Source organism: Numenius arquata, chromosome 3 (assembly GCF_964106895.1).
Source record: "Numenius arquata chromosome 3, bNumArq3.hap1.1, whole genome shotgun sequence".
Lineage (NCBI taxonomy): Eukaryota > Metazoa > Chordata > Aves > Charadriiformes > Scolopacidae > Numenius > Numenius arquata.
In genome coordinates this window covers 6,525,231-6,548,399 of record NC_133578.1, presented here as the reverse complement: position 1 = coordinate 6,548,399, position 23,169 = coordinate 6,525,231, and the positions used below count along the sequence as shown (strand labels likewise).

General features: G+C 42.4%; 1 protein-coding gene across 1 annotated transcript in view; it reads right to left on the bottom strand.

Moving 5' to 3' along the window:
* The window catches only part of LOC141463281 (von Willebrand factor D and EGF domain-containing protein-like), a 180,962-nt gene that overhangs the window by 119,009 nt on the left and 38,784 nt on the right, over nt 1-23,169 (bottom strand). The window contains exons 2-4 of the mRNA XM_074145613.1: nt 22,680-22,864; nt 10,561-10,789; nt 7,704-7,936 (exon numbers count right to left, since the gene is read on the bottom strand). Of these exons, the coding sequence (XP_074001714.1) occupies nt 7,704-7,936; nt 10,561-10,789; nt 22,680-22,864 (647 nt within the window). The remainder of the gene's footprint in view (nt 1-7,703; nt 7,937-10,560; nt 10,790-22,679; nt 22,865-23,169) is intronic.

The following is a 23,169-nucleotide window of genomic DNA, read 5'->3' as shown; positions in this document are numbered from 1 at the left end:
TGTCAGGATTAGGCCATTAGCCCTTGGGATCCCAGACTTCAGTCTGTCCACTGGATCAAATATCCTCTCCCTGTACCATGTTTGTAAGCAGCTTTTTTCATTTTAATTAGTTTGACAGTCATCTGGTCTCAGAAACTGTGTCAGCTACATAAGAAGTTCCTTTTTTTTTTTCTTATTGCGTTATAAAAGATGATGCAGATGTGCCTACAGGGTTTATATTGTAAAAAATAAAATAAAATAGAAATTCCCCCCCCCAAAAAAACCCACCAAACACAATGTACCAGGCCATTTCTGTTTTATACCTAGCACAGTCACGCAACCTTTATCTCTGCTGAGCCCGCACACCATCTGCCATCTTAATGTTTCATTGGTTTCAGAAAACCCAAACTGCTAACATAATTTCTAGGATCATAAGATTAAACTACAGAAGTTTTCCTTAAAGCACATGACAATAGGCTCTGAAACTGTACTTCCAATTTTTTTTTTTCTTGGCCTCTTCTCGGAAATGGAGTAACAGATTGTGACATACTAAATCAATTCCAAACAGTCAGATGGCATATTTATAGCTACTGCCTTTTTTAAGCCTCGAGTAACCCATGAGGAGGAATTGGACCAATCTAATTTATTTTCTGTTGTGATAAACTCCTTTGGATGGAATTTCCAGCACCGCTCACTGGTCATCATGCTCTTGGTAGCTCTCACCTGCCAGTTTAGGCACAAATCTCATGACCAGTGGCAGCGAAACAGGCACAAACCCAAGATATTCCCAGATTCATATGGTCATAAGGGCACGAGCTGCATAACACTCTGGAATATTTCTTTTTCCAGCCAAAAAATCTCTCTTCATTAGCATCAAGTCATGAGATTCCTCCGAACTGAAGAATCGTCTTTCCTAACTCATTTGAGCACAACGAAAATGCCCCAATGGCAATACAGCGTCACTTGTATGGCTTTGGGAAAAATCAAGTGTTTTCTGTGCTCTTTGGGTGGATCATTTCCAGTCCAGCTCAGTCCCAGGTTTATGTGCCTTTGGGCCATTTTTAGCTTCATAAAGTTAGACATAAAGTCTCACTCTTTTGCTAACAGCTCCCGCCAATTTGGCCCAGTGAAAGTGGTGCTGTTTGTTCCATTAACTAGATGGAGGCCTTGAGGTCGTACTGGATCTACTGGGGGGAAAAATGAAACAGGCTTCACAGAGATACTTTACAGTCAAAATTCCTCAGATACTTCGTAGTTAACCAGTTTGCCTCCAAAGGAGAACAAGTTGTCATCTCCTTAAGGTGATAAGCCCCTGTTATCATTAGATATTTATTATCTCCAAGCATTCCCTAAAGGCTTGTCTTCAGCTTGAGAAGTTTTCAAAAAAGTTCTGCTGGGTGGGGAGGCAGCAGGTGAGTGTTGATCTTCCTACTCCTGATTCTCCTACAGCTGCCACAGGGAGAGTCTGCAAAATGGGGATCTGACAAGGCGGTGACAACAGAGTTCAGATAACGTATATTCCACCTAGTGAAAAAAGAAACAAAGCAACAGTCCCTTTGCAGAGCTCATTGAGCAAATCCCATGCACCTGCATTCCTGATACTATATTTACGCTTGCCAGGCTTTTTGCACTTTTGGCTTTGCTGCTTTTTACCAAAAATATTCACAGGGAGACATCCCTCTGAGCACGCCACGTGGAGCGCTCCTGCCAAGGAGGGAGCTGTAATGAGAGGCAGCAGGGTTGCACCCAAGGATGCACAGCGCTGACGGAGGCATCTCCTGGTGATCTTCCCCAAAGTGACATCCTGGGAAATGTCAGAAACCAGCCTCATTCCCTGCAAGGATTGTATTTTCTCACACATATGTATTCTGGAGGTATATTTTATTGATAAAGCACTGAACACTAAAATCAACAATTACTCTGTAACGATACACTGAGATATTCTTAGACTATCAGTCCATTCCAATTCTATCTTCAGCAATTTTGGAGATGAGCACAAACTTTGCAAATTCGAAATGTACGGACAGCCGTCATGAATTACATTTTATTTCTGTCTTTTATGTCACTCCTCCCCTTGTAGTGCCTTTACCTCGTTAGGTGCACACTTCACTTCACAATCAGCAGGTATGTTCATCGGCTACTGAGCTACAGGTTGACAGTTTGTCACATAATTATTATGATAGTCACTCCGAGGAGTTTTTTTTGCCTTCAGCTAAATACTAGCTCTTTTTCTCGAGTTCAGTAATCAACTTTTTCTTCTTCTCCCCCACCCTCCATCTCAGGATGCAGCCTTTTTAAAGCAAAGAGATAAAAGCATCACTGACAGCAGTATGCTGATGGCCGTGACAGGTTAGGCAGTATTTTTCCACAAACTCATCGGATCTGTTAAAAATAAAATTATAATTTTTCAACATCCCTTTTAAAGGGACAGAAATCTAAGGATGCCCTCAGACAGGATGACCGGATTGCTTCTGGGCGTGGGCTGCTCCCTTTCCCCCATGCACCAGAAGATCTTCCCACAGGGAGGAAAACTACTCTTAGGCCCAAAGTCTTGATAGAAAAAGGCCCCGGAACCTAAGAAGTTTCTCCTGTCCTGTGTGTTGGAGCAGATTTCCACCCTTAAGTGGAATTGATCAGATTTCTTCCCACTTTGCCATGAACCCTGTAAGCAGCATATTTAGCTAAAAGCAGAAATCAGTCATTAGTTTGGTGGGGGTCGAGTAGCTCTGGGAAACAATTTGGGAGAGCATTTTAATCCCAAGACCTGTCACCATCTCTGGCAAATTTCCCCCTCGTAACTTGCACATCAAAATGTGGGGTATTTTTTTCAGACCTCTCAGAATCCAAAACTTCCCCAAATCAGTTGTTTATACTAATTTTCAACATAAAACCGCTTCCGGTTTCACCCTTTTCCGTGCCCCTAATTACTTCTGAGTGTAGCGCAGGGATCATCTGCGGCAGCTTGAGCGTGTAGTGAGAGACGTGGGGCCGAGGGCAGAGACAGAAAAATCTCCAAGAAAGTCGCATTCACGTTTGTAGCCATCTTCAAAGGCGGTGGGGGCGCGGAGGGGGATGCTCCCTGCTGCATCCAGCACAGCCATGCCTCCCTTTTCATCAGCCTCTCCCACCCACGCTCAGATAAGGGGTTGGGCTCCCGAAGGCAAAACAGGAGATACTTGTTTTGTGATCAAAATCCACCCCTGCTCTTCAGTCAGTGAAGGCTCCTAGGTTTGGCAGGTGATTTCGAGAGCTCTCAGGAAGGCCAGCCTCAGCTGCGCGCTTCTCAAAGCCCTGGCAGAAATGGTGTCACCACCTGTCTCAACAGCATCCCAGGGGCAACAGCACTTGTCCTCAAAATACTGAGAGCTCGCAGGTGGGAGTACTGGGTTCTGGGTCTGCCCATCAGGACCACTCATGCATTTTATCTAAACAGTCACCAGAGAAAATAGGCAAATGCACGTGCTGGTCCCCAGCTGCAGTCACTGCTTGCTCTCCTAGTGCAGCCTCTGCCCTGGGGGTGAGATGCTCCCTTGGGAAGGGCAGGACATGCACCTAACTCAGCTACCTATTTCCCATCTCTCCAGCAAACATTTGAGCTGTATTGTAGTGCCAGAGGCCCCACAGTGTCAACGGTGATGGTTTAAAGTTGAAATAATTACTTTTACTGGTAGTGATCTTTCAGAGACTACATACAGCCAGGTACATCTGAGTAGGACTTGGAGGTCTGGATTAAAAATGTAGATGGAGACACTTTCCTGACCTGGACATCCAATCTCCTGAGAGGTGTGGGAATTCCGGGATGCTGCTCTGGTCAGTAATTTCTGTTGGCCACATGCATGGAGCTCCCTTCTCAACATCAGGTGCGGTTTAGGAATACCCACTTCTTCCCATTCACTGGGAAGTCAGCGTGCTGCTCGTAAGGTGCAGGTGCCTAAGCTGTGGGTGATTAACTCTATTAACTCCAGGATTGGATCTACCCTCCTAGCTACATCACCCATGTCAAAAGGCAAGCTTGGGCTGCCGAGGGTACGAGTCACTCAGCCACCCTCATGGCTTGCAGGTGAAGGGCTGGGCAGGGAATCGATCGTGCCAGGGAAAAGAGTGTCTCGCGATGGCTATCAAAGCCTCTGAGCTGCTGTTGTCTGCTCTATTAAACGCTAATGGGGCTGGGGTTAGAAAAGCCTCGAGGAGTCGCTCTGCTGGGAGCTGGGGAGTGTGGGAGGGAGGGAGAGAGAAAGAGAAAGAGCCTTGATGAAAAGAGCAAAGGATGAGCAGAGCTGGAGCATGGCATTTCTAAGGAAGCCAGAGGAAAAAGAAAATAGTTCTCATTAGCTTGAAGAAATGATCTGGCTGTAGGTATTTGCAGAAAGGGGTAGGAACAAGGTCTCTGGAAAGGATTTCCAAAAGGGTTAGCAGGAAGGGGAAAGCAGGGACAATCTCACTTTGAGTTAATTAATAAACTAGACTTTAAAGCTTTTGAACACAAATGGCTCCCTGTAACGGGCTGTTGGCTGCAGAAGGGAGGGAGCCGGCGCAGCAGCGTGACCTGACACTGCGTGAAGTCCAGCTCCAGTCCCTCTGCTACTCACTATATATAAAGAAGGCAGCTCTTTCCAGTTGCCAAATGCCCAAACAGTATGTGGAGACTGACTGTAGGTAGTTCATCTACTCAGGAAAGACATTTTGTAAGGTTAGTAGCGAGGTGTCTTATCAGCTGCAGGGGTTTGCTCGTCATTTCTCTGACCCTGTTCTGGTTTAAAATCTCTGTTCGAGTCCACTCAGAGCTCTCTTTCTGAGGGAATGCTCCTCATTTTCTACCTGAAGGTTGAGAAAGAAATTGTAAACTCAGGTGTGACCTACAAATAGGCAGGTCTTCCTATTTCTGCTGTTGATTTTGACAAGTCCAGTGGCTGGGATGGGATTACTATTTAAGAGGGGGGAAAGCTCTCTCCTCTTCCCTTGTGAGTGAAAATTAGTTTATTTTCTATACTGAGGCACTAATTTATAGTATTTTTGCCTGGGACATATTCTTCTGCTGTTGTGGAGTGCCACGTGTAACAGCCACTTCTAGCACAGAGCTTGGAACGGCCAGTTTTACTTAAACATTTTTATTTTACAATGCACGTTATAGTTCATGTATGGTGACAATTGCTCTTCTCCGTGTGAACTTTTGGATTGCTGTGCTGAGCAAAATCTGCACGGTTTTCTTCTAAACACCTTTCTTTCTTAGCATAACTCATTACTCACAGTGTGCTGCTATAATTTATAGATGGCTGTGCCTCGAGGAATGAAATGACCTCTGTCACTGTCGCATAAATAAAGCTTAGGAATGCCAGAATTTTCATATCAGATGGAGTAGGTTTCTTTCAGCATCTATATAGAAATAGAGGCATGTTATAGATTTATTTAAGGCTGCAATAGTTTTGCGACCATTATGCTGCCAACATTACTGTCTGAAATAACAAAATTGGAGCCCAAAGATGTGGGAGAAAAGCACACATGATGGCTATTAAAATATAACTGGCTGTTTAGTCAATACAAGTTCAGAAATGTTGGCCGGTAAATCTCAACTCTTCTCTAAGGTTTGACTGCATATTAAAATATATCAATAGATATTCTATTGTGTGACTAACCTATTACCTGGAGACTTTTTGACAGATAAAAAATAGCGTAGATATCAATCACCTAAAAGGTGATTAAAAAAGAAAAAACAAACCACTTTGCTTGCCTGTAGTGTTTTGTCAAGGAATGAACAGAGAAGATGCTGATTTCAGACTATGAAAGCACTGAGGCCAAATTCAGGCTAAGTGCAGGTAGAAGAAGAGTAGGTTAAACAAAAGCAATCAGTTTTCAAAATGCTGCAATTTCTGCATCCTTGGGGGACAAATTCTGCTCTGAACACCAGCCGCGCACCCTGGTGGTGTGTAGCTGTGGGGATGGTACCACTGGGCTGTGCGTGGAGAAGGGGAAGGAGAACTGGAAAGTGCCCCCGATTAATTGTCTCCTGTCTAATATGGCTTTTATCAGTGAGGATCCGGTTTTCCTTTGAAGCTGCCTGAGCAAAAAGCCTTCAGCCTGCACCTGTCGTGGGCAGGTGGAAGTTACAAACTGCCTCTGTGGTAGTTTGATCCACAGGATCTGACTCTGCCTTAGGTGGCATCACCTTTCCTTTGCAGTGGCCCTACCGACGCTTACCAGGTTGCTTGAGGTTTACACCAATGGAGAGAAAGGAGACTCTGCCCCTTTGTGACTCTTCTTAGAAACCCAGAGTGGGCACGGCAAAATGCTTTTTAAATCTTTATTATGTGAAACTGAATTCCCAGTTACAGCTGAGGCTTCAGTGCTTAGTTTTCACCAGCAATGATTTATGGATAATTATAATTAGTCAAATAGGCCATAAAGACCTTTAAAAAAAATCTAGCAAGGAAGAGAACATTTTAGTCTCACTAAACCCACTAAATTAAACATGTAGTTTCAGCAGAGGACAAAGAAGGGATTACTAAAAACTTAATATAATAAAAATCGTCTTATAAAGATTTGGTGATGCTACTAGTTAACAGAACTATATTTCCTCTGAATCCCTCAGGATTGTTAAAGCTAGATTTGAAGTGATTGCAAGTGAAATTATTTTGATGAAAATATCTCTTTGTAACACAAACTTGTCTTAAACTGGAAGAATTGTCTGCCTTGTGTTATAATGCAAGGGAGGGCAGCATCAGTCAGATTCTGAACTGAGGAGGCATAATTACAAGGAGAAATGAGAAAAAACTATCTAGATTATGCTACTGTTATAAATGACTCATCCTTTCAAGAACTGGAAATTCACATTTCTTAAATATCTCAAAGAAGAGCTGCAAAATGCCAAGACTATTTCCAACCTACTTTTAACACAGGGACATTATCCCTGTTTATTCTTTCAGTTCGTTGTAGCATCACTAATGGCTCTCTGCCTATAAAAGTTATGAACCTAATTTAACTTTAAAAGTCTTGTTTCTGTACCATGAAAGGCCATGAATTCATACACAAGTCAATTTTTTTCACATCTTGTATTGGTTTCTGTTTTGTTGTTGTTGTTGAAACTAGATCTGTGTTGCTGTGTAAGCCATCAAATATACTTCTTAAAGATTGTTTTGTAATGAACTCTATCTTTCAGTATGCTATTGAACCAAGAATTTGGAATCAGAGAGGCAGAACACCATGAAAAAGACCATAAAATAAACCTCCCTCTATTTTAAAATGTACCGTCCTTCTTTTCTGTGAAAAGATGTTATTGTGTCTCTGGTCCATGAGTATAAAAATTACTGAGTGCGTATAGCTGAGCCTGCCTCTGCTGCAAATTCTCACTTCTGCAAGATAGATACAAAAAATACTAAAGCAAAAATCAGCTCAGGCACGTGTACCTACTACTCATACCACCTTCATGGCATTCAGGCTGTAATGTAAGTGCAAAGCTTCAAGTTGCCTTTAGAAAATAGCAAAATGGATAGCTTCCCTGAACTCGCTGCGATTCAAAGAAATGTTACAGGTCGTGAATCTGGTAAATGCTATTTAATAATCTTGTTGCGAAACAGTTCCAGGGGTTTTGTTTTTTTTTTTTTCTTTCCTGCAGTAGTTGTAAGTATACCGAGTGAGGCACAGGACTCATAAAAACACAACAGAGACTGAAGAAAAAGATTTGATTCCCCTGAGTATTTGATCTCTTGCTGAAGGCCGGGTGGCATTACCGTGTCTCCCAATCTGAGATTTACGCCGTCCACCTCGACGTAGGAAAATGACTGCAGGGTGGTGTCACGCTGGATCTGCTCTTTCTTGCCAGGGGTGGAGAGACGTGACCAGACCACCAGGTATTGCAGCGGTGGCTTCGAGGAAGGGGGGGTATAAGAGCACTTCAGGTGGACGCCACCGTGCACGAGCTCGGGAGTTATCGCTGGTTGCAAAGCCAGGCTTGTGAGTTTGTCTGGAAGAAGGAAACAAAAGAAGGATGTAGCACAAAGTGTTCTTTTAATATTACAGTTGTTCACTCAACAAGATTTCAACATTGCTAAACGTGGGAGTAACACTACATTTTACATCTCGTGATTAGATTTCTAACTATGTTAGAAATTTTCTACAAGAAAATGTATTTCACATTAAATGCAAAAGTCTCTCCAATTGTGCACTGACTACCTGTTGTTATAATATTTGACCTGGGTTTTTTTTTTTGGTGGGGTTTTTTATTATTTTGCAGTAAGAGAAATGTTATTGAAAAGAAGCACTCGGATTAATACAAATTAATTACTCTGGCAAAGGCCATCAGCTTTGCATTCCCCTGAAGCACAGCCTTTTGATCCAAGTTTTGCAATAAGTACAGAAGAGATATGAGAAATAATTATTTTGCAGAGGTAAACTGACTCTCAGAGAACACCCAGCCCATATTGCCATGCTGTGAAAATCCTTTCCAGGGTGTTCTGGGACGTACTTAGGCTGAGTCTGCTCAATGTAGTCTCCCTCTGCCCAGAATAATGTCACTGCTCTAAAAATACAGCCTGCTTTCTATAGCCTTCAACAAGTAATGAAGTCTGAAACTTTTCTTCCTGTTAAACTCGCCTTGAAAGTAGAAACAAAAAGATGTATAATACTGTAGGGTGATGTTCTTTCATCTCCAGAGGCCTGAACTCAAACGGAACTGGTTCAGATGCTTTGAAAGGATAAATTAAGTAACTTTTTTTGGAAGAGTGTAGAAAATATTATGGAAGCCCAAGAGAATAAGGTATGAGGCTGTTATAGCAGAATGAAGAATCAATATGTTAACGGCTATCCAGGGCAAATAACAAGAGTTAAGAAAAAGAAACAAGTTACATAAAATATGAATAAGGGGCAGTTGTTTATACCCTTTTCTCTTTTGTTTCTAAGGGAAGCTGCCTCAAACTGTGGCTCACATCATGACTTTCTGCAGGAAATTATTCCAGAAGGACAAAGTTAGGTGATCAGCTCATGGGAGGATGTGAGTAGAATTGCAAGCAACGTGTCCTTTCTGCCAAGCTATGAAGCTTTAAATTCATTTTCTTTTGCAGCTAAGAAGTGCTGACCGGTGTACTGTTCCTGTGCCTCTAGAGGATGGGGCTGGAGGATTGACCCTGGCAAGAAGCCGTGATGGTTCCAGCTGGACCCGGCCCTGGGGCTGGATGATTGACCCTGGCAAGAAGCCGTGATGGTTCCAGCTGGACCCAGCCCTGGGGCTGCGTAAAGGCTCCTGTGGTGCAATCTTCACAGCTGAATTTAAGACAGGGACTTAACAACCCCCAATAAAAACCTTCGGCTTCGGGTGTTTTCCATCCAACACATGATGCTGCAAAAAACCTCCTAAAGACAAGAAGTTAAAGACCTGGGAGAGCTGGAACTCACTGAAATGCCTAGGAAAAAGGTGAAAGCTTCAAAAGCGGTGGTAAGAAAAAGGCAGAAAGTCATTGGTTTGGGATAGATGGGAAGGCATAAACTTTCTTTTATGAAAAATGCAGGCAGGTTCACATTACTAAACAAATACGGATCAACAAAAATAATCACCCAAAACGTATGCGTAAAAAATTCTTCAAACAAAGGTAGTGGAATTCTATAGTTTAAAAAATGACAAGCTTAAACTGGAAAATGACTCCATTCAGTTAAAAAGTCATTTCTAAGAAGGAATCATGGAAATTAAAGAGCAGTTTCATTTATTTTAATGGATATCTTTTTATTTCAAATAGTGAATTAATCTTGCTTTCTTTGGGCCTTTTTCTTCCCTCTTCTTCATGTGTGAATGTTAAAATATTGATAAAGATAAGAAAATAGATATATCTCTCTCTAAAATTTATTTAAGCTTGAATTTTGCCTGATTGAAAGGCGATAACCCTAGTTTCTCAGTGTGTCATGTCTCTGTCCAAAAATGCTGAAAGGGAAGTATAAAGGTACTTTTTCACTTTTGTGAAAGAACTGTCTTTTCTGACTAAATCTATATGCACCTGAACGTGCTCCAAAGTTCAGAAGGTTTAACTGAGTGAGCAATTGCTTTCTGCTATTCCTTTGTTTCCTAGCTACCGAACAGAGGTTAGATCTCTTGTAGTAGGCTGAAAATTATTTCTGACGAGAGTAATTATATAAATGTCATGAAAAAGATGTTATCAGTTTGGGCTTTTTTTTTTACCTTCCAGAGTTTCAGAATTATCTTTTGGGGGGGATACTGGATTATTGAAGATAAGAACAGACCTTAGATACAGTATCCTGGATACAGTGCTTCAGTAAAACGGAGACACCTCCACTCACTAGCTCTGCAACTCCGAGCCGAAGTGGAGCCAAAAAGAGTAGGAAAGGTTATATGTGAACTGTAACCAAGCAAAGAACACTTCAGTAACACACACCAGATTAAATTTTGCACTGGTAATAATAGCTATTCCTCAGGAACACCTTGTACCGCTGCTGATTTATTTTCTACATGGTCCGCATCTTACTGGGAGCGATGCTTGACTCGCAAGGTCACCGAGATGTGCATTCCAATACCAGGACCTTTGAACGCACATCCAGAGAGGCTCATGCAGTCTTATTGATAAATACTTTACTGATCCTCACCTTCTGCGCAGTAGCCCATGCATCCTTGAGTAGGCTGCAGGAGATACACAAAGAATTCGCCGCAGTTCCTGACGGCGACAGGTATCCGAAACAAGCAGCAGTCCTTGGTGCCCCCGAAGAAGACCTGCCAGGTAGCACAGGCTGTGAGCCGCTTGCTCTCACCAGGAACCGGCAGGGATTCAGACTTCAGCGACAGCCACACCGGAGCTTGGGTCCCGCATTTATTCATCTGAGGATGCACACGAAAAAAAGTGTTTACAGTAAATGTGGTAGGACTCGGTGGAGAATCACTAAAACCCAAGAATTTGAGTGTGGTGAACTTGGAGAGCCAGTGAAAAAGCTGTGTAGGTGGGGAGGTGGGGATGAAAATGTCTTGCTCAGTTTAGAGTGGTGACTTTACACAGATGTAATTCTCAAAAACCACAATAACTGGACTCCAAAGTATTATCTTCTGGTTTTGGCTGCTTTTTATGAAAAAGATGAAAGCATGTAAGCAGGCGAGATCCCTCCTCTGTAAAGCACACTTTGGGCCACATCAGCTGCCCATTCCCATCCGTGCTTCATCCATGGCAGAAGAAAGCAAAGGCTGATAGAGCACAAGGGGCAAGAAGAAGTTAGGACCATCCAGAAGCAGGACACCACGATGTTCAGAGTATCACACACCAGCCCCTTCCTCCAAAACAGCTACAGTTTCAGCTGCCATTGTCCTGACAGTTTCTGCCCTATGCCTCCAGCATGTGCTGGAGACACTTTTGGGGCCTAAGCCTCATTCCTGAGCAGAAAAAAATATGCAGGATATATGAACATGTGCAGGATATACATGATTCCATCAAATTGTCTTCTTTTTTTTTTTTTTTTACACTTAGACTTCTATCTATTAACAGCGTCCGCTAAATCCCTGAATCCTCTGAACACAGAAAATCCCAAAGCAGCAGGGGTTCATCCTAAAATGCTTTAAACTATGGGGGTTTGAGTTACAGCTGGGAGAGCATTCACCAGATTTACCTTTCCCAACTTACAAATGGATTTTAACACATCTCAGAGCTGAATTGCCCTCTGTACCTGCCAGGCTCTTTCCACCGACTAAAGGAACATGATTATCCAAAGCCATCTTTAATTTCAATACCTCAGTGAGGAGATTAGGTATAATCAGAGACTGATAAAATATACGCAGCCAATTACAATGGTAACTCACTATTCTGCCCTGTTGCCTATCATTTGCCAATATGCAAAGCACACAGACCTATGAGCTAAAGTTTGAAAATTATTGCCAAATACTGACAATAGTGTCCTCTCAGATGTCAGTCGTATTCCGCAGAGCGTGACTGCTGCCGTTGCTTTGCATTTCTTCAGCCAGCGATAGCGAACTATCTCTAATAGTCCCACTCCGGGGACGCGGTTCCTCCTGGTGTTATATACATTTGGCTATATATCATGTTGAATAAAAAATACCCCAACATTTTTTCCCATTGGCCCGGGTTTGCTGCTTCACTTCTTAAGATCAAAAGTTGTTTGTGACAGCAGGGGAAGCGGTGAAAGTCAAAGGATAAATTTATGAAGTCACGCGCCAGTGCCCTCCTGTAGTTTGAATTTTACCTGGGAGCTATACAAGCCAGAAAGCAGAGACGGGAGCGCGGGGGCTGCACACCCAGTAAAAGAAGAATATTTGAAAAAAAATTGAAGCACATGCTATGACACAGTCTGATTTCCATTTGGAGCTGGTTATTGTCAGGCTTTTAAAAACAAGGATTCCAGAGAGACATCATTAAAATTGTCCAAAGTTGTTTCCCCCCCGCAAGAAATGCAGCAGTGGCCGAGCAGAGGGGCTGACCCTGCCCTTCTGCTCGGTCCCCGTGTCCCTGGTGTCCATGCAGGAGGCACTGGAGCTCGCCCAGCAAAGCAGGTCCCTGGGGAGGAGTGGCATGCCAGCAGTGTGCTGGCGAAGGAGAAGAGATCAGCATGAAAACGCTTTTACGTGGAATTTTAGATGAATCCCTTCCCTTCCTTTATTTAAAAGCCCTGTTATGTGTAACTTTTTAAGGGATTTGTTCTATTTATTTATTTACAGCTTTAAGGGACACCGGTGCTTTCTGTGCTGGGCAAAATGCAGATGTCGGGAATTTCTTGTATCCTGGTGAACTTCTGACCTAGAGACCAAGATCTGATGTGCAGTAACGTGTTTCCAAAGCATGTTTCTGAGCATACACTTGTAATGACACAGAGAGTGGAGCAAACATCCTCCACGGAAGAAATGCTGTATGCAAAGAAAGAAGGACGGGCGCAGAGAGAAGGACGGCAACAGGAGCTGAGCAGTCTCTGCTTCATGCTTGTGTTATCTTCTTGATGAGATACCTGCGCTATGAATTTCCTCTGACTCCAGGTAACTGCTGACTTCAGTGCCTCTGCATGTGCGAGTATAGATTGCTGGACTAAATCATTATTTTTCAAATTATATCAAAATGCAGATATTTGTGAGTGCACCTCACAGGTGTTTTGAATCCCACAAGCTGGCAAGAATTAGAGTTAGGGGGGGGTGAGGAGAAGAAGAGATGAAAGAGTGCTGGAGGTCAATGGCTTCGTGCAAGCTTGCAGAAAGTCTTGAAGGAAGATGTTTTGGTAAGGAGACACAGCACAAACTGCCCATCCCTCCCAGGGTGTTACCCTGCAGAGTTGACCCCATGGCTGGCACTGGGGCTCACTGCCCAAGGAGGAGGGGTGCTGGCACTGGTCATGAATCATAGAATCATCTAGGTTGGAAGGGACCTTTAAGATCAAGTCCAACTATTAGCCTAACAGTGACAAAAACCACCACTAAACCATGTCTCAGCACCATGTCTCTACATCTTTTAAATACCTCCAGGGATGGCAACTCCACCACTTCCCTGGGCAGCCTGTTCCAATGCTTGATAATCCTATCGGTGAAGAAATTGTCTTTAATACCTATCCTAAACCTTCCCTGAAACAACTTGAGGCCATGTCCTCTTGCCCTATTGCCTGTGACTTCGGAGAAGAGACCAACCCCCACCTCTCTACACCCTCCTTTCAGGTAGTTGTAAAGAGCGAGAAGGTCTCCCCTCAGCCTCCTTTTCTCCAGGCTGAACAACCCCAGCTCCCTCAGCCACTCCTCATTAACACTTGAGCTCCAGACCCCTCACCAGCTTCATTGCCCTTCTCTGGACTCAGTCCAGCCCCTCGATGTCTTTCTTGTAGTGAGGAGCCCAAAACTGGACACAGTACTCAAGGTGGGGCCTCACCAGTCCTGAGTACAGGGGGATGATCACTCCCTTAGTCCTACTCACCACACTGTTCCTCATACAGGCCAGGATGCTGTTGTCCTTCTGGGCCACCTGGGCACACTGCTGGCTCATGTTCAGCCAGGTATTGACCAACACCCCCAGGTCCTTTTCTGCTGGGCAGCTTTCCAGCAACTCTTTCCCAAGCCTATAGTGCTGCATGGGGTTGTTGTGACCCAAGTGCAGGACCTGGCACTTGGCCTTGTTGAACGTCATCCCATTGGCTTCAGCCAATGCCACGGAAAGCATTCCCAGTGCTGCTAATAACGCAAAGGGCTGTTGCCACGGTTTGCCACGGTTTACTGACATTCAGTTGCTGAGAATTGACCTTTTTTGCTCTGAGGTGACACATTCTCCTGCAAATACCCGTGTCTCAAGGAATATTTGCACCCGTGACTGAACAAACTGGAAAAATACTCTAACAATTTTCTGTAGAAGACCTTTTGTTGCTGAAAGGGAGCTGTTGCCTCCGTTCCCTTCTGCCTTTACCAGTGTAACTGGTCCCAGCATGCCAGCACTGCTCCATTGGTAGTGCGGCCGCTGGACTGTCCCTGGCCAGGTGCGCCTGGTGCCTCAGTTTCCCTGGCTGCTGCCTGACCTTGGGCAAACCTCTTACTCCTTCTGTACCCCGCTTCCTTATCTCTAAACCAGAGGCAGAGGTGGCTGAGGTGATAATAGTGCTTGCCTGCCTTGCAGCAGTGCTGAAAAGATAAATTCGTTAATGAGACACCCATCTATCTGCTGCGCTACGGGCCTTGTAGATAAATAGACAGATGCAAGTGCGTTCTGGCTGTGAAAAAAAGACAACATAAAAAAGGACAAAGTAAAAAAAAAAAAACAGAAAAAAGAGAAAAAAGGTAAAGTAAATGTACATAAAAGTGGGTCTGCATCTCCTGTTAACGCATGGAGGGAAAAAAATAAAAACACTGAAGTAAGAGGACGGTGTTTCTCCCTCTTTGTATTTATCCTCTCCACAAGTCTGTGAGCCATTTCAGTGCCGGAGACAGGAGGGATTAGCAGCGCTGACGTCAGCCGCCAGCATCGTGTGCAGGCTTTCTGATAACCCCCCGCTGTGATCTGCGGCACCCCGGATTCGTTCTGCCCAATCCTGCACCGAAACCTTTTTGAGCAAAACAGTTTATTATGTTAATGTGCACACATTACAAGCAGTAATGAACTCTTTTGACTGACTACGCACCCAGGAAAAGTCAGACTGTGAGAAAAAAAGTTATTGTAACAAACTATGACACACTATTACAGGCTGGCCGAGGATGAATTTTGGTATAGATCGAGTATTTCTGTTTTCCTGGCAGCTTTATGATGTATGTGCATTTATTTTCTGCTTTGAACTACACGCTGTCCATCTGAGTCAGGCAAGTTGCCCCATGCTAGCCAAAAGAATTTGCTGCGTGAGGCCTCTGTGAATTAGAAAACAGACCCGGGAAGGCAAAGGCAAATGTATACTCATGTATTCAACCAGTGGTACACATAAGAACAGAAAAAAACCAAAGAAAAAATATTTTTAAAAAAATGGTCTAGCAGAAGAGACTTCAAAGTACCAAATTTTTCAAGTCCCAGACGTGGCATAATCAGGATTAAATTTTGTAGCGGTCATGAATATGAGCCGGCAGTGTGCCCAGGTGGCCAAGAAAGACAACGGCATCCTGGCTTGTATTAGAAATAGCGTGACCAGCAGAAATAGGGAGGTGATTGTGCCCCTGTACTCAGCACTGGTGAGGCCACACCTCGAGTATTGTGTCCAGTTTTGGGCACCTCAATCCAAGAGAGATGCCGAGGTGCTGGAGCGAGTGCAGAGGAGGGCAACGAAGCTGGGGAAGGGCCTGGAGAATAAATCTTATGAAGAGCGGTTGAAGGAGCTGGGACTGTTTAGTATGAGGAAGAGGAGGCTGAGGGGAGACCTCATCACTCTCTACAACTACTTGAAAGGACACTGTAGAGAGGTTGGTGCTGGTCTCTTCGCACAGGTAACTAATGACAGAACGAGAGGGAATGGCTTCAAGCTCCAGCAGGGTAGGTTTAGACTGAACATTAGGAAAGAATTTTTCACAGAAAGAGTGGTCGGGCATTGGAATAGGCTGCCCAGGGAGGTGGTTGAGTCACCATCCCTGGATGTGTTTAAGAGACGTTTAGATGTGGTGTTGGGGGATATGATATAGGGGAGAACTTTGTAGTGTAGGGTAGATGGTTGGACTCAATGATCCCAAGGGTCTCTTCCAACCTGGATGATTCTATGATTCTATGATTTAGGAGAGTAACCAGAAAATTGAATACAGAGGTAGTAAATGATTGGCATTTAAGATATAGCGTTTACCTGCATTAACTTCAGACATCGCTGCTCTAAGAATAGCACAAAGCTGTGGGAATCTCACACCATAATTCAGCAGTATTTCCAAAATGAAGAATTATACAGCTGCCGCCACAGAAGAGCAAACTCCACAAGTAGGCAGGAGCTCTGTTGCTGGGAAGCCGGCGGTGGGGATCAGACCAGGCTTTGCTGGGCTTCTCCAAGTGACTATAGAACATTGACTACATGGCAGCAGCACTATTGCCGTGGTGTGCAAAACATCAGTCTTTCTCACTTGAAATGGAGTGGGAAGAAAAATAGGTAAGACATCAGCGACACTGGAAACACATGTGTGCCCATGGTCTGCCCTTTTATTTCTGAGTATATTGGTAGGTCTAATGAGAAAGAGTCTCTCTCCTTACAGGTCCTGTCTCCCTTGTATGTCTTTAAGCAGTGTCCTGGGTGGTGGAGATGCAGTGGACATTGGATTTACACTCCATAGAAGAGATCACAAGCTTTTGATTGCTTCAGTTGACATGTTCACTTGGACTTGGAACTGGTCACTGTAATGGCAAGTTAGTAAACTGTATTGTTGTAAATCCTAAATTTAGGTCATTCAGTGCATCTGTATTAGGTATCCAGTGACACAGGTTACACAAAGGAGAACTTATCTAACACAAAAAGGAGGTTTTAGGCTGTTGCTAGACTTCTTTAGCGCTCAGTATTTTTTCATACTTTATCCAATTATAATTAAGTGGTGTTTTTAATCTTCAAAGCATTTTATATACCTTACCTAATTAATCTTCACAACACCTCTATGTGGCAGGTAAGCAGTCATTAAGTATTTTTGATTCATAATTAGGAACCAGCTAATCTTTTAAATAATTCAGTTCAGAAAACCTAAACGAAAAAAAAATCAAATTTGTTCCCCGTTTGCCAAAACAATGGGACAAACCATTATAGTTTAATCCAATGATGTCTCCTTCCATTTAGTTGGGGTTTGGAGAATCAACTAGTTTGATTGATTGAACACTCTAAGTTTCTTTATAATTGCACAAAGAAATCAAGTTTGATTGTTCTTGTCACTTGGGTATTACACTGAAATTATGCTGTTAAAAATAAGTAGCACCATATGTGAGAAATGCATTGTTTTAGATGGAGATGGAAGGCTTTTTGGTATACTGTTGGTTGGCAGTTAAAGCACTGTGATTTTGCATCTGTTATCCACTCAAAACTTTACTTTGTCTTAGGTTTTTTTGAATTTCTTTGTAGCAAGTTAAAGTAAATAAGATTTTTTATTTCAATCTGGGACCAAACTCCACAGAAATCGGTTTACGTCAGGAATATCTGTAGTCACAATTAAACTGGTGCTTGTCTTCTATTTCTTTTAAGTATATGCTTCTGAACAATGGAGGCTGTAATTGTAATTTCTATAGAAGGCTTTTTGTATGCCTGAAAAACAAACACGAAAAACAAAACCTCATCATACCTACCATTATGATCTTGGAGTATTCACGTATACGTGCGAGAAAGAGAATTACAGATGAAAACATAAAATAATACCTTGAAAGTGTCACTTGCTTTTAAGTTCACAAAACAATTGCAAATCAAAGTGGGATTGGATTCAGAGCAAAATAAAAATTGAATCAAAATAAAAAATTAATAGTATGCAGTTGAGACATTGTATTTTGATTGTGAGTATAAAATATTCTACAACAGGTTAAGTAGAGGAGGAAATTAAACTGAGCATGGGAAAAAGTAAATCTTCTCCAGGGGCTACGATATTAAGCGTCATAGGCAGGTTAGGTTTGACACGCTTTAACATGACCTTGTTTTATACACCAAAGATTAGCATTTAAGCCTATGTTTGAGCCTAGTATATATATAAAAGTAAATTTATATTGTTAAAAATGCAACTGTTGAGAAAACACCAGCCTTGATTGCATAATGTGTCACATTTTTATGCCACATTTACATACAAATTTGGAGCTGGTTTTGCTCATTTAGAGAATGAAATTTCTGAAGAAGGATATTTGAAGTAATCTTGATATACCGTCACAGTCAGGTATTATTACTGGGCATTTCCAAAACAGAGTGTCATATCCATAACTAACCTATAGAAATCCTTGCTGCAAGATTCTGGATGCTAAGAAAGTAGTGAGTGAAGCAGTGGCTGCTCTGAGAGGTTGAAGTTGAGCTGATGGGTTGCAGTGCTGTGCACATCCATATCGATGATCAGAGGGCTGGAGCACTTCTCCTATGAGGACAGGCTGAGAGAGTTGGGGTTGTTCAGCCTGGAGAAGAGAAGGCTCCAGGGAGACCTTAGAGCCCCTTCCAGTACCTAAAGGGGCTACAGAAGAGATGAGAAGGGTCTCTTTATGAGGGAGAGGAGCGATGGGACAAGGGGTAATGGTTTTAAACTGAAAGAGGGGAGATTTAGATTAGATATTAGGAAGAAATTCTTTCCTGTGAGGGTGGTGAGACACTGGAACAGGTTGCCCAGGGAAGTTGTGGATGCCCCATCCCTGGAAGTGTTTAAGGCCAGGCTGGATGGGGCTTTGAGCAACCTGCTCTAGTGGGAGGCGTCCCTGCCCATGGCAGGGGGGTTGGAACTCGATGATCTTCAAGGTGCCTTCCAACCTGAACTATTCTATGATTCTATGATTTTATGATCTATGTGTGTTCATGTATACCTGTGTACCTACCTGGCAGTATGCATATTTTTGTATGCATACATAAATAAGTGCTGAACCATAGATCTGGGCCACCTGTATTGATGGGTGTTGTGGGAAGGCTGCCGGCTGATGAGGTACTTCAACATTTCAGAAGATCTGGGGACTGGCGAGACCAGTGTCTCACCTCGGCAGTGATTTTTGCGGTCAGTGGGGTAACATCTGTGTTTATCTCTCTGCTCAAGGAATATGGTATCACGAATCCTCTGCTTCAGAGGACGAGTGCTTGATAGTGACAGTTGTTCTAGTAGTGAATCTGGCTTTAATGCCTTTGTTTTTAGCTTATCATTTGCTGTTTGCAATTGACTACTCAAAGCCGGAAAAATTAGCATTGCTTTGAGAAGTAATGAATTCGACTCGTGCGTGCGGTATCATGAGTAATGCTGCTGGCTCCAGAGCCAATTACTATTTGCATAATCAAATTCTTAATTGTTGTTTTTGCTTAAGGTTGCAGAGTATAATCTCTGCGTTTTTTTACCCCATGTAAACGAGGGGAAGAAGTACATTTCCAGCCGTATCTCTGGCTTCACCGTGAGCTGTGAGCCAGCGCTGCAGGACCGGCCTGTCGTTAGCATGGCATGGCGTTTGGATTTGCCTTACAATTAGCAGCACGCACTGCTCTTTTGTAACCCACAGGCTGATCTTTTATCTGACTGTAGAGCTGATCTTCGATAACATTAGCAGGTTGTGCCCTCTCTTCATTCCTTTCCTGGGGCTTGCCCGTATGTACATATATACGTTTATACCCTATATTATTTTAATTCAGAAATCTGAATTAAAATAATAGTTATTTCTGTAATTGATGTATGTCTTTCCTATATTGTCTTCTAAATACTCCTCTGTATTTTTAATAGCTTTTCTGTCGAGCTTTAACTTTTGTGTCACTTTTGCTCTTACTCTGAAGGTCATTTTACTACTAGGTCTGGCCATGTCTGTGCATTGTTTCCTGCTCTTAGTACAGCGCCTTAATCGTAGTAAAAGCTTCCCTATGCTGTCTTCCTTTAGTGCTTTTGCCTTTCACAGGGAATTTGGCAGTTCTTGAAGAGCAGACTATTGTTTGTGACCTGCAGGCAGCAGCCTCAATACCTGGGGATACAAAATTTGCAAGTTTGTGTTGTTTTCCTACTAGGATTTGTTGTTGGATGGGGAAGTGGCTGTGGCCAAGAGTGCATGCCCAGGATCCGGTAATTGCTGGGCCTCCTTCGGGAGCACAGGGGGAGAGGCGAGGAAGAAATAGAGGGAGGAAGGTCAGGATCATTCGTTACCCCCCCCCAGAGAAATTCAGCAGGCAAAGCCTAAATTGGAAAGCTGCTTCAATCAAAAGTATTTTGCCACTGGAGGAATAAGTTTATGGACAGCAGTTGGATTCAAGGCATGGAGAATTCAGGAATACAATTCACATTTTCACTCTCTTTGACATAAAAGCTTTTGGGTTTTTCTTCTGTCTTTTTTTCCCTTCATTTCTCACTTGTTTGTTAAATTAGTGGACGAAAAGCAGCAGCTTAAGAGCTGTTACTCGTTTTTCATGGCAAAAGTGGCTGTGCCTCTTAGCTGTGACATGGTTGTAGACTCAGGCTCTCATAATGTCTGTATGTGACTTGGTTCCGCTCTCTGCTGAATATAATACTTTTGGTGGCTATGAAACAATACTCAGACAGGGCCTCACTTCTATTGTGGAGGTTTTTAGGGGCAAGATTCAGAATGCAGGTTTTGAGAGCGTGTCTGAAGGAGTCAGCTACCCCTGCCCAGGCACCGCAGCGGGATCTCAGGAGCTCACCTCCCTTGTGCCCACCCGGCACATGCCATTTGTCCTGCCATAATTCTGTCCCCCACTGGGCAGGACCGCTGAATCGCCACCATGGTCTAAATCCCTTTAGAGCTCAATTGGGTGACAAGAATCCTTACCTACTGTGACTTTGAATTAAGAACTTAATCTTATCCATTGATAAGCAGCTAATTGTATCTGGCCAGTATCAACAGGATATCACCAGCTGTATATTTTACAAGGTGCTGGAGTAATGTACTTTTTAACTCTCCAGCTCTATTGTCAGGCTTTATTTGGTCTCTTTTCTCTTCTGTCTGTTCAGGATTTTGTCTTTGACTTGTTTAATTAAAATCAGCTCACTCCAGCAAGAGTGGAATGTCCAATAATAACTGCTTATTAAGGAGTGGAAGCTGTGCAGTTATTAATTTAAATTATTTTGTTCCAGAGGTTTTGCTCAAATTAAATGGAAAACCAAATTAAACAATGATTTAATTAAGTGGAAGAGATAGAACGTAGAGGCAGATTTCGAAGGTGAAGATCTAAAAGAAGCGTATTCTTCCAATTGTGACATCTAACAGATGTAATCCTTCATCAGCATGGCGAAGCAGAGATTTACTGTCATTCAGAGGATAATGAAGAAACCTACGGCAAGAATTATGTTACAAGATAAGAAACTAAACTAATGAATATAGCTCTACAAACCTGAATAAAAAACTCCAGAGAAAAGGTTAAAAGAAACAAAGCATGTATTGTTGGAAAGAAATCTCATACAGTCAAGCATTATTACATACTCGAAATTGCTGGAATACATTGGCAAATTAAATAATTTTATAGAATACATATACACTTGTAGAGTAACCTGTAAAAATAAGCCTCACAATGCATTGGGGTATTCAAGGATGACCTGCCATGACATGAATATTTCAATAATAATCATGCCAATTTGTTCACGTTAATTAGATTTATGGTTTGTGTATGCAGAGAGTTAGAAATCCCACAGAAGTAACAATTATCTCTTAACGTTTCATTTAAAATTAGATTATTAAGATATACTTCTATTGTGACAAGTTCACAGCTCCATTTTGAATGGATATGAAAAGTTATTTGCTGTTTTCAAGAAGGTTCTCCAGCTAGGGTAACCTTGCCTAACATTAAACTTCCTGGCACTCTAGGTTGAATATTTCATCTTTAAAGTCATATATGGTAATTAGTTTATTATTTTCTGAATAATTTTATTTAACAGTGTGTTTGAAATTATTCTAACCTCCTGCAGCTGGGCTATTTGAGATGGCAATGACTTTAGTTAGGGTCTCAAGTTGCTCTGGCAGCAATGACTGCAAGTTAAATGTTATTGTCATACATATTAAACACATAAAAACAGATAATTATTTTGCCTTTTTTCAGGAGTAGTTTTATGGGCTAGAGATTTTTTTCTCTAGAAAGGCATTAGAATACTTATAAAACTAAATAATACAAGAAATGGTAACAGCAGAAAAATACTCAAATTTATCTTTTCCTTCTGTATCACTAAAGAATCTCTTTTCAGATTCATTTTTCTGATTTTCCCTTTCTGATTTCATAAAAAGGACATATTCCTAATACATAATAAATTGTATGTGGAAAGATTCAGGGTCCAGAAGCCATTCTTAAAGCAACAGAATTGCTTGAAAAAACTATGATTTATAGTGACATACCTGGATTACTAAGGATCTCTCTTTAGAGTTGGAAAACACCTTGGGTTATGTTTGAATAATGCCTGGTCCATAGGGATCCTGGTTGCTGACTACTGCCCTTGGATATGACATTATTATTATTATTATTATTATTATTATTATTATTGTTGTTGTTGTTGTTGTTGTTGTTGTTGTTGTTATTGTTGTTGTTGGAAAAGTGGTTTTCCCATTACCACTCACCTATCCCCATTGCAGTCTACCGGGTATGGGAGTACAGAGGTGGCTGGAAAGGAAAATCACATGAAAGGATTTATTCAAGTTCACCAGGGTTAGAGCTTAGGTTTTACTGACTTCGACACATCTCGTTGGCATTTCCGCGGGCCTGTTGTCGATCATGAAACGGTACCATGCTGGTGGCAAGGAGTGGTCACAAACCAGGTCCTGAATCGCCGTTCGCTGCAGCTCCAGTGAGTCAAACCTGGTGCTGCGGTAGGGATTGCGGAGGATGCGGTGTCCCTCCGGGAAGCACTCGGGAGCTGGAAAGGGTGAAAAAGGACAATGATTAAATAAGTTAATTCAAGTTGGTCCAATTGGATACTGTTAATAACCATTTCAAGAGGGGTACATCATCTTATGTTCAGATTCAGTTTAGGACCATGCTAATTTTCAAGACAAAGTCTGGGAAAAGATCAAATTTGGAATTAAATATTGGAAGCGTGGTAACATAAAGATTTTAGTTATCTAGATTTTCTGAATCAGAAACAGAAGCCTTAAACCTTTAATGTGATCTCAGTCTAGCTTTAGGGATTAATATCTGAATTGCTTCTCCTGAGAAAACAAG